Source organism: Gavialis gangeticus, unplaced genomic scaffold (assembly GCF_001723915.1).
Source record: "Gavialis gangeticus isolate Ggan-Ray unplaced genomic scaffold, GavGan_comp1, whole genome shotgun sequence".
Taxonomy (NCBI): domain Eukaryota; kingdom Metazoa; phylum Chordata; order Crocodylia; family Gavialidae; genus Gavialis; species Gavialis gangeticus.
Genome location: NW_017729025.1, coordinates 85,742,981 through 85,754,638, shown reverse-complemented (window position 1 = coordinate 85,754,638; position 11,658 = coordinate 85,742,981). Strand labels below are relative to the sequence as shown.

General features: G+C 40.5%; 1 protein-coding gene across 1 annotated transcript in view; it reads left to right on the top strand.

Moving 5' to 3' along the window:
• ZNF106 (zinc finger protein 106) overlaps positions 1-11,658 on the top strand; it is a 76,688-nt gene that overhangs the window by 60,675 nt on the left and 4,355 nt on the right. Inside the window, exons 12-20 of the mRNA XM_019519077.1 lie at positions 571-626; positions 1,589-1,734; positions 2,977-3,111; positions 4,238-4,354; positions 6,547-6,738; positions 8,019-8,081; positions 8,605-8,724; positions 9,602-9,673; positions 10,977-11,048. Of these exons, the coding sequence (XP_019374622.1) occupies positions 571-626; positions 1,589-1,734; positions 2,977-3,111; positions 4,238-4,354; positions 6,547-6,738; positions 8,019-8,081; positions 8,605-8,724; positions 9,602-9,673; positions 10,977-11,048 (973 nt within the window). The remainder of the gene's footprint in view (positions 1-570; positions 627-1,588; positions 1,735-2,976; positions 3,112-4,237; positions 4,355-6,546; positions 6,739-8,018; positions 8,082-8,604; positions 8,725-9,601; positions 9,674-10,976; positions 11,049-11,658) is intronic.

The window sequence follows — 11,658 nt, the reverse complement described above, 5'->3', positions numbered from 1 at the left end:
GGGGGCAAATTTGTTGTTCACATCAGTCTCAGCACTGAAGTCAAGGACTATTTATCCCTTTACATGCCACAAATTGAATTGGTTGCTTCATGCACCATTCCATAGTAATTTCTCCAGAATCTTTTTCTATAGGAGCTTTGTTATGTTTTATTGGCACTTCTGGAGTACTACTGAACCAGTGCATTATAACTATATTGTCTGAATACAGGAGAACCAGAATCATTTGCATACTAGTGGTTTGCAATCTGCTCAATTTGCAGCAGGGTGCTGAGTAAAGGATGGACAGTTGAGGTGTTCTGTTGCAGTGCTGATGCCTCTTCTCCACTGCGGTGGAGCTTATTAGAGATCTTGCACAGCTGATTAAGGAAGCAGCACCCTTCAAAATAAATGCTGCAGCAAACAGCTGAAACATCTCAGTGGTCTTGTGGAGCTGTTTACTGTGGCTACCCTATATTACTATGTAAATCTTCATCTTTGTGAGGGGGCTGGCAAGAAACCTAACCTTGCAAAGTGTCTGGGCTCTACTATAACAACAGGCAAAATTATATTTTCCTTCTTTGTATTTTACAGTGTGGCTGAGACCCAGACGTCTATATCATCCATAAGAGGGTTGAAGAATTCTTCAGGTATATTGTTGGCATATTTTTTTCTCCTTAATGGTAAACTTAAGTCCAGTCCAAACATGCTTTTAAAATAGCACAGTGTGCTTGGATCTTTAAAACTTAAGACATGCACAAGATTAGAAGAACTAACTGCATAGCAGTCTTCAGTATGTTATCATCCTGCCTTTTACAATGTGTACTATACTTCATTTTCCCTTCTGCAGTACAGTCTCCAATGGGAGCTGGGGTAAAACTTGGTGATTTGGAAATAGTGGGGATAACCCTTCAGCTAAGTAGTAAATTCTTCTGGAGATGAACTTGTTCAGATTATTAAAAAATGCAGCTGCTTGGTGATCATAGGGTTTCTTCACTTGTCTCGCACTGTAGGTATACATATCAGCTTTTTAGTTGCACTAAGTAGTCTTTGTAGCTTTGTCAGTCCATGGATTTCTCTCACTCACCTCTGATCATAGAACCCTAAATAGCATAGTTATCAGCCCTAGTTGTACCTCTCTATTTCATGAATACGTGCATAGGATTTTCCCAACTGTTTCTTTGAACAAACCTCTGCCAGTTCCCTTCTAATGTTCTTTTACCTCTGCCCTTCTGAAGAGCTTTCCTAGCCAGATATTGGCTACATTGAACCTCTTTGGTGTTAGCCTTCCCAGGCTTTCCAGACCAAGCCCTATTTTCAGGCCTTTTCCCTGGGTTACTGTGGAGACCCTTCTCAGTATGTCTGGCTTCTACTGAGAGAAGGCTGCCTACTTTTACCTTATCTGGTGGTCAGTCATATGATCCTTCTGTCATTAATGTTTTTCCCTTGAAGACTGCAGCTGAACTGCTAATTTGTAAGTAGCTGAGATCTTTTGTTTGTTATGCTAGCTGCACCTGTAATTAAATGGCTACTGGTCTGGTTTCGTGAAGTATTTTTACTTGAACAGATGCCTTATTTAAAGTACATGCCTTGATATCTTTCTCTTGTATAGAAGTGTCTTCAGAGCCAGGTGAGGATGAAGAACCTACAGAAGGGAACTTTGAAGGACATGAAGCTGCTGTAAATGCTATTCAGATTTTTGGGAATTTGTTATATACCTGCTCAGCAGACAAAACTGTCCGTGCCTACAATTTGGTTGTAAGTGAAGTCTTCATGTTCACATCCTGCTAGTAATATTTTGCAGCTATGTGGTTTGCATCTCCCTTTTTCTTTCTGCATTTTTTTTCTGTGGGTTGAAGGAACTATCTTAAGGAATCAGAAATCACAGTTACTGTTGTGTGTTGCTGTTTATATCTCTGCAGAGCATGCAGTAACTTTCTTACTATTGATCAATCTAAATTCTCCCATTATGGATTTTGTACCCTTGCTTTCAGAATAAAATCATGACTTTAAAATAAGCAATTACCTTGATGAGAAATTTGATCTGTCTGTTGAAAATACTTAGTGTGTGCTGGACACCAGATATACAAGTTTCCCAATCTGTCATGGGGAGTAGGGAGGGACCATGACTTCTGGACTTCTTCCAGAACTGTCTTTGCTTACCCAACTGATAACTTGGCATAAGAAGTGAAAAACAAGCCTTTCCTGGCTAGATGGCAAGGGGAGTTTCTTCAGGACATGCATTTTTATTTTCCACAGGAAAGTAGGCAGAATGTAAGTCAGTAGCTCTTTCTTGGAGGCTTGAGTGTGTGGCATGTACTTTCAAAAGCCCCCCCCCCCATGTATATTCCAGAACAAATGTAATATTTACTCAGACTGATTGATTGTATCTACTGTTTAGTATATCAACAAGCTTAATATTAATCCTATATAAGCAATAAGTCATCAGAACTCATGAAAGTGCTAAAAATGGATAGCCATATGCGGACTACATTCAGGTACATAAAAAGGAAAATTTTTAAACAAGATCATACCACCCAAAATTTTTATGGCTAGTTTTCTAATCCAGGATTAAATACCTGGTAAGTGTACAAATGCTTTCCATCCATAAAGTTCAAAGTACATTACAAAAATGGTAATGACCCTGATTTCCTGATTGCAAGTTATGTATGCACTGCATGATGCTACCTTTTTTAAAACTTTCTTTAGCATGACCGTATTTAACACAACATAGATGGTTGTCTGTTTGGGCCTGTGTATGTGTTTTTGATTTCATTTGGACTAGAATTCAGGAATATTTTGTTAAATAGGAATTCTGCATTACAAGCTTCTATTATTGTTTTATCTGTCTTTGTTGCAATGGGTGCTAATTAATTGCAGGAAATTAACGGGTGGATTTGGATAGTAGTGTCCTGCTCCTTCACTAGAATCAGTGTATGTTTAAACATAGGGTAGGGTATTGATATTAAACTGGATAACAGACTTTGTGTTTTGCTTTAGAGCAGAAAATGTGTCCGTGTTTTTGAAGGACATACTTCAAAAGTGAACTGCCTTCTGGTTACTCAGACATATGGAAAGAATGGAGTCCTCTACACTGGCTCTAGTGACCACAATATCAACTGTTACAACATTAAGGTACTTATAAGCATTGTATTAAACTATAACCACCTTATATGTGAGTGTCTGGAGGGAATTTGCATTAAAAAAAACCCCAAAAAAGTTAAACCTTTCAAATTCATGTGTGCTAGCCATTATTCCCATTCTACATATGTCACAAATTTCTTAAAAATCTAGTGAACCTTGAATATATGTCTCATTAAGAAACTGAGTGTCTTTCAGCTTGTGGACTTTTTGAAGTCATGTTTGTGGCTTTGATAGAAAATTAGACATAAATAATGTAAATGAGAGAGAAGATGCACAGTTCCTGCTGGACTGCTTCCTAAATATTTGGAATTTTAATATTCATTGGCATAGGTGGAATAGTGGGCTTGGTGTAGGTAACTCAGTTAAGCAACTATTTCACCTGGAAAAACCTCTCTCTTTCAAAATATCCATTTTTCAGTAATCAACTGCTTTTTGATCAGTACAGAGGCAGTGCATCAAGTGAGATGAGGAGTAGGGCTAGATAACTGAAGAGAGGCTGCCATCTAGAGGTGCGCATCCAAGTTAACTTGTGATACTTATTTTTCTCAGCTGGCTATGGAAGGTGCAGTTCTTGGCATCATAGGCAGCATAGCTGTCATAGGAATTGACTCCATACTGAGGGATGAAGTTGTACCTCTTGTACTTGAGATGGGGTCAAAATGGGAGAGAAGTTCTGAGCTGGAGCTTGAAAGGAAGGGTTATCCCCTCCTAACGAGTAAAGGTGTTTCTGGAAGGACTGCAAATACGATAATTTGTCCATGTGACATACCTTTAAAAATTAGTAATGGAGCCTCCTAATTCAGGGCTAATTTCGTATTTATTGCTTGTATTTTTTTTACATGCACTAAAGGTTGTTACAACTTTTAGGTGTGTAGCTAATTGTTAAAGTAAGACCAGTTGAGGTGAGTTCTGTTTGGACAGAGGGACTACACCGCTGTTGAAATAAAACTGATATCAGTCCCAGACTGTGCGTCTTCCCAGGAAAATCTCCCAATTTTCTGATAAGATAAATGACACTCTTTCTTGTCCCAGTTATCTAGAAATATTCTTCCCCACTGCCCCCAAACCTTTCAGCTCAGCTAATGGCAAAATGTAACTGTTTGTTTCCTTCTGTCAGACCAGAGTGTGCATAGAACAGTTTAAATTGGAAGACCGGGTGCTCTGTCTACATAGTCGATGGCGAATTCTCTTTGCGGGCTTGGCAAATGGCAGCGTGGTCACTTTCAGTATAAAGGTCAGCATGTTAGAAAACCAGCAAGTGAACTCCACATTGAGGCATTTGATCAAATCTCATTCTTTGTTCCCACCATGTTCCCCTTTATTTTTTTTTCTCTCCAACAGCAAGAACAGTGATAAATGTAATATGTCTGTGTAGGCATTAATGCATAAATGAAAAATGCCTTGCATGGCCCTGTCTAAAGCCTTTTCCCCTGCAGTTCCTCTCATTTGCCTCAATATGTTTTCAGAAGAATTTCCTGGCCTACCTCAAGATGTTATTTTTCTGAATCTTCATGGCTCATGTGATCTAAAGGCATGTTTTACTTTGGCTGCTAATGCTCCCTACATCAGTGCTTCCCAAACTCTTCCTTGGCATGACCCCATTTATGTCCCCATTTTCTTAGCAAGACCCCATTTTCCTCAACATACCCCCTCCCAATCTGCAGCCTCCCACACCCCAGGTGCCCCTTGCTCCCCACCCATAGCCCCCTGCCTGCCTGCCCCCCCCTCCCCAACCCTGCAGGCAGGGGTCTCCCAGTGACCAGGGCTATGGGACCAGAGGCAGGAGCTGTGGCCCGCAGCCCCTTGCTGTGCCCAGCAGCACTTGGACCCCAGCTGCCACCCACGAGAGGCAGTGGCTGCTGTGGCTGGAGCAGAGCCTGGCTCCTAACCCCCGCCCTGCCCCCTGTGTGGGTAGGCAGTACATCCAGAGTGTTGCCCGGTGGGGACAGGGGATGAGGGGAGGGAAGGCTGCCTGCTGCTGGCCTGGGGCTTCCTGTCCTGCTGCCCTCTCTTGAGCACCTCTGCAGCCCAGCAGGTGGTAGCTAGTGCTGGGAGTCCCACCTCCACCATGTTGTTATGGTGGTGACCCGTGCCCACCCAGCAGCACAGCACTGTGGTCCCTGCTGCTGCTAGGTGGACAGGGGGCACCTCACCATGGCAGCTGCATTGAGCCTCCCCACTCTGCTCTGCTATGAGGGTCCCTGGGGGAAGGCAGCAGGACAGGGAGCCCTGAGCCTGCAGCAGGTAGCCCACATCTGACCCTGCCCCATACATATGTCTGCGGGGGGGCATGTCCCCCCCATGCCTCCCTCCCTGGACATGCATAACCCCATTTTTTAATCTTTGTGCCCCCAAGATTGGGAACCACTGCCCTACACCCTTGTGAGATGGGTTTACTATAGAGTGTATGCAATGTTCACGTAAATTATTTTTCCCTTCTCACATTGCATATTTAAATCTAGAAGAAAAGGTAGCAGGCCTTGGCCTTTGCAGAAAACTAAGTGAGCATACAGACTTTTTAAAGCAAAGTTATTTTAAAATGATGGGCTAATCTGATGCTTTGTCTGTATAGACTTGAGACTTATTAAAGTATTCTTGCAAAAATAAGGATTGTAAGGAGCTCTCAGAAAGCATGTTCTAAGATGGCTGTACAGCTGGAAGCTCACAGTCCTCCTGCAGCCAGTGAGGGGTTAAAATTCAGCCCCTGTGTCTCACCTGGCTGCCATTTGACCTATGCTCTGGTTGAAGCAGCAGCTGGGGTCTCGGGGATCCCTCTCTCTCCCTCAGTTTCTGTTGCCTGACCTAGCCTCCAGGTGAGCCAGGAGCCTAAAGAACCTGTATGGCATGGTGCTGCAGGAGAGCCTGCAGAGCTGTAGGTGTAGCTGGATGAGTGCCTGCCTGCCCACCCAGCTGTGTGTATTGTGTGCAGCCCCAGCCACTGAAAAGCTGGACCACCCTATTCTGAGATAAAAAGCAAAAGCATTTTATTAGAGAAACTTAAATTACTTTCAAATAATTGTCACCCTGAATATGTGAAAAAACATGCGTCATAATCATTCAGTTCCTAAGTACCACTGCAGAAAAATACAATTTATTTTTATAGCCCTAAGTGTAAGCAAACTCACTGGGAGGACGTTAAATGGAGGTGAAATAATTAAAAAGCAAACTGAGCATTGGGAAATGTAAAAGACTTACTTGTTGGAAGCAGCTCATTGGGAGCTAAGAATTTGTTTTGCATTCTTAATTTAATCCAAGAGTGCAATCTAATAATATTGCATCTGTGGTAGGAATTGCACATTTTCTGGCTTTTTAGCCAAGATCAAGCATCTTATCTGAAACACCCCATGTTTGAGGTATCTTGAAATTCATTACAAGTTCTAACTGCATTTGGTTAATACATTTGAAATTTGTATTTTTATTCTCCAGAACAACAAGCAACTGGACACCTTTGAATGCCATGGCCCTAGAGCAGTGAGCTGTCTAGCCACGGCTCAGGAAGGGGCACGCAAATTGTTAGTAGTGGGATCCTATGACTGTACCATCAGTGTGCGGGATGCTCGAAATGGACTGCTTCTCCGAACCCTTGAAGGTCATAGTAAAACAATACTGTGCATGAAGGCAAGTGTCCTGGAAAATGTAGGATTATATCATTTGTCAAACTAAAGTTAAAAACGGTCTACTTCAGCTGTTTCAATAGACTGACATTTTGAAGATGTAATGTGACATAAATGTGCCCTGCATTTAACTAAACATAAAAATTCATTAATCTGTTACGCACATTATCCGACTTTGAGCTCTTTTTTCACACTATCACAGCTGTTATGTTTCCCAGCCTGTTGCCGGTATACGCACAAGGCATGTTGATTTAAATCTGCTAGAAACCTAAGGTGGTGAATTAATGTTAACTTGCCAAGTGGGTGGATGTTATAAAGAAAAGCTGACTTTTTGCCTGTCTTAACTGTAACGCACTCTGAAAAAAGTTCTTCACAATGTTTTAAACAACTTTTAAGGAATTGTTTTTTCCTCATTAATCTTTGTCTAAACACTTTTTTGTACTCTGTATGACTCTTTTGGAGTTTCTTTATGACCAAAATTGTAATACTGGTTCAACCAGCCAAGCATGGATGTAATAATACTTTTATAAAGATGCCCAAACTTTTTTGTAGTTAGAAACTAGAATAACTGTTCTTGTACATCTTCAGCATCTACAGCTACATTCACATTAGGAAAATTGTATCACCCAACTACACTGGTATAATTAGTGGCATAAATAATGTATACTTGCTTTAAATCTCTTATCATGTGACCTAGACGAGTATAACACACAGTAAACGTGTGTATATGACTGCATGTGTGTCTCTTTCTTTCCCCCTGCCCCGTAATCTTGAATTCTTCATTATGTGCTTCACCTGCTGCCAGCCGGACCTGGATTAAAACTGATAATTATGGGGTGAAAGTTTTTTTTTTTTCTTTTCTTGTTCTTGGTTAGAACAGATATAGCTAATATTTTACTAACCTCTAGGGAAAATAATAGATCTTGAAGATAAAGCTGATTTAAACACACATTTTAATTCACCCAGTTGCACAGAATATGACATTTGTTTCTCTGGATAATGGTTTACTCTAACTAAAAGCTGTAATTTACTGTGTGACACATGTAGAGTGTGTATGTAAATGTCAAAGGAATGTCAGCTCAACATTTTAATGTGTTTGGTAACGGTGGATATTTCATTTTTAAGATGTTCTTCACAATATCTTTAAAGACTAAGTTATAAAGGATAGGCAACGTGACACTATATTGCTACTTTTTAAAATAAATCAAGTAGGGCATACTTGTTTTACTTGCATGTTTGAAAATATATGATACTAAAGTCAGGATTTAACTCTGTTTTTTAAAGGTTGTAAATGATCTGGTGTTCAGTGGCTCTAGTGATCAGTCTGTCCATGCACACAATATACATGTAAGTCATGCACATTGTTTCATCTGTCAAAACAAAAAAGCACACCCTTAAATTGTGAAAGCTGATCCCTGAGTTCCTGGAATACTTGCTGCAGATTTCACTTTGAACATTGTTCCCTCTTGATTTACATGGCTGTTAGCTCTATCCCTTTCCTCATTACCCATGCCTTCCTTTGTCTTTCTATTTAGCTACTCTCTTCTTTTGAAACCACAGTCTGATACCAACGTGGTATTTCAAGTTATTTTTCTATGCCTGTAATCTATTGCTTTCCATACTTTGTTTCATTATTTAGATTGTAAGCTCATTAGGATAGAACTTCTCTTCCCATTTTCATGCAGTGTCGTGCACAATCGGTACTTGGCCCTCCAGTTAATCAGATAATAGAATAGATATAACTAATGATTAAAAAGTAGTTCTAAGAATACTAGTAGTGGAATTTGAATTCCTAACAATGAGCAAGAAACCTATTATTTTGCTGTTTACATGTTTTAGTGAACACTTCCTTTACTTTGTCTTGGCACAGACAGGAGAGCTTGTACGAATCTATAAAGGGCACAATCATGCAGTAACTGTTGTTAATATTCTGGGGAAGGTGATGGTGACAGCCTGCCTGGATAAATTTGTCCGTGTTTATGAGCTACAGGTAAGAGAGCAGATGCTGTCCAGTAACAACATTTACCTATTAGTTTTGTGTGTGCTTGAGATTTCATGGCAAAATACTATAAAAGTTACCTTCACTTAGTGGTCTCTAGCCCCTCCCTCTCCTCCTGCTCATAATACTCCACCTTCTCGACCAAAGAATTCTGGTCTTTTAAAAATAATTCACAAGAGAGCCTGGCTCCAGCAGGTGGTTGGTTCTTGAATTTTAAGTAGTTTTATTTCTGTGTCTGAGCATCAAGGTTTTGAGGGAGGAAGGAAAGGGGGTTGTTAAAAGGCTGGTCTTTTATTTTATAAATCCATGTAAACTGGACCGGCACAGTGGTCTGTCTCTTTGTGGCCAGGGCCCTCATTTTGGTCTGTTTCATGTTTGATTTGGCAGAAGCTGAGAGGGTCAACATGGCTATAGCCTTTACCCTGAAAAAGGAATAATAGGAAAATTAAGGTTGGAAGGAACCTCAGGAGGTCATGTAGTCCAACCCCCTGCTCAAAGCAAAACCATTCCCAGCTTTATCAAAAGGAATGCTTTTCATTGTTAAATTATTTTTGCTAATAGTGGTGGCAGGTTCTGAAAGGAGACCAATCTAGCCTTCAATTGCTAGAAGGATGTGAATAACTGAAAGATAAGCAAAATGGTAGGATCTTTGCAGCTATTTAAAAAAAAAAACAACCCAGCAAAAACCAAAACCCATGATTAAGTGCACTTTGTGGTGGTTGGTTGCAGAACTCACTAGGAGCTGATTAATATTTTGCATGTCTGTGTGTATACTTTAAATAGTCCACCGTATGGTTATGCAAAAAAATAAAATTCCTGCATAGTGTCAAATGATTAAATATCTGTTTCTATTTCTCTTCCACTCAAGTCTCATGACCGTTTGCAAGTCTATGGAGGACACACAGATATGATCATGTGTATGACCATTCATAAGAGCATGGTAATGTTCCTCCTTGTATTGATCTCAGGTAGAAAGTCTTATTTGTCAGCTGTTTGTGATGTTGAGGCCACTGGTGATTTTTAGATTTTTTCAGCAGTTTTAGATTATTTTGGTTATTATAAAAGTTATCCGTTTCCAGACTCAGTACTATAGAAAGGAGCTCTTAAAATGGTAGCAAAAATGATTATTACATATCCAGATAAGTAAAGCTATTTAGTAATTTCATAAAGTTAATGTTCTTGATCACTTTGGGAAAAGCTGCATTCTCTGATTGTAGCAATATCTCTAAATAAGGTTATAGTCTTAAGATTACAATGCATTATTTGCAATCAGTATTCTTGAAATAGTAAAACTCTTTCTCTGTGTCTGTCTGTCCTGTTTTTAGAATTGTCTCTAGTCTTTACATGACTAAAGTCAGTAGAATCACCACTGTCAAATGTTTTCTAACTCTCAGGACCAAACCTGCAAATGAACTTGTGTTAAGGTGTATGCCATTTTTTGTATTAATTAACTGGGGATTACAAATATCCCAGTGTACAATCAAATTATGGTTTATGCACAGGGTTTGGGTACATGCCTACTGCTGCACAGCTTGAAAACATATTCTTGTGCCACATGGTTGCAATTTTGTTCCTAATCTCTTAACACGTTTTCTACTTTAATCTGAATAATTCTAGTTTTTAGCATTGTAACAACAAATGAATGAATGCCCTTCATTTTTCCTCCCAGATCAGGGGTTGGTAATCTGTCAGCAATGATGAGCCAAATTAATGCACCATGGCCTGGTGATTCTTACCACCCTGGATAGTGGGCTGAATAAAATGTCACCAAGTTGCTCACAGACTGCAGGTTGCAGAAGTGGGGTTCTGTTTTTGTTGTTTTTGCTCTAGAAATCTAGTTATAAATTTAACAAGCAAATCCTGGAGATCTTTTTAATGGAGTCTATTTTTAACTTGCCTGTCACTATTTTTAACTCGCCTTTCATATTAAAAGTGAAAACTCTATTGCTCCAAAAGTCTATATACTATACATAACAAAACCATTTTTTAATTTAGTTGGGATGATGGAAATTAGAAAAGGCTTTCTCTCATTTTGGTTCTTGGGTCATGCTTCAGTTGAGATTTATGCATGCAAGGAAGTGTAAGAAGTATTTTAAAATCTTAAATTCTATGTCTAAGCTAAATGCTTTTAAAACTAGAAGTCTTGCATGCTATGTTCTCTACTTGTATTTCATGGTAGGGTCTTCTTTGTAGCATTTTAAGAGTATTTTTTCCTCCTTTTCTTCACAATTTTTCCTTTGCAGATCTACACTGGCTGTTACGATGGCAGTGTCCAAGCTGTGCGGCTTAACCTGATGCAGAATTACCGCTGCTGGGTAAAGAACGGAGCACTTCTAACGTTCATTTTTTCTGGGTGACTTGTTAGAATTCCCTGATCAGTTTCCTGTGTCCAGACACAACTGAGGGGGTTGAGTGCATTCATTTTTCAAGATATGAAATACTTTTTCAGTTTTGCAAACCTGTCTATCTCCCCATCCCTCCCCTTTCTCCCTGCCCCCCTGTCCTCTTCCTCCCCCCTCTTCCCACCCCCCTTCCTTCCAAAACCCACTGATAACTGCAGTTCACCACAGCAGGCAGATGGCGACATCAGGGCAGTCAGGGGAGAAGCACTCTGAAGTGCTTTGGGCTAGGGTTCAAGGCAGAAGAGGGGAAAGGGACCTATTGGTGGGAGTCTACTATAAACCCCCTACCCAAACAGAGGAGCTTGACCAGGAATTCTTGGGTCAGCTCACCAAGGTAGCAAAAGCTAAGGATGTGGTAGTCATGGGGGACCTGAACTTCCCAGACATCTGCTGGGAAGAGCAGTCGGCCAGGTCCGAGCGCTCACGTAGGTTCCTGGAGAGAGTCCAGGACCTTCATCTAACCCAGGAGGTGCACAGCCCCACCAGGGGGGATGCCTTGTTGGACTTGGTGTTGGCCACGGGC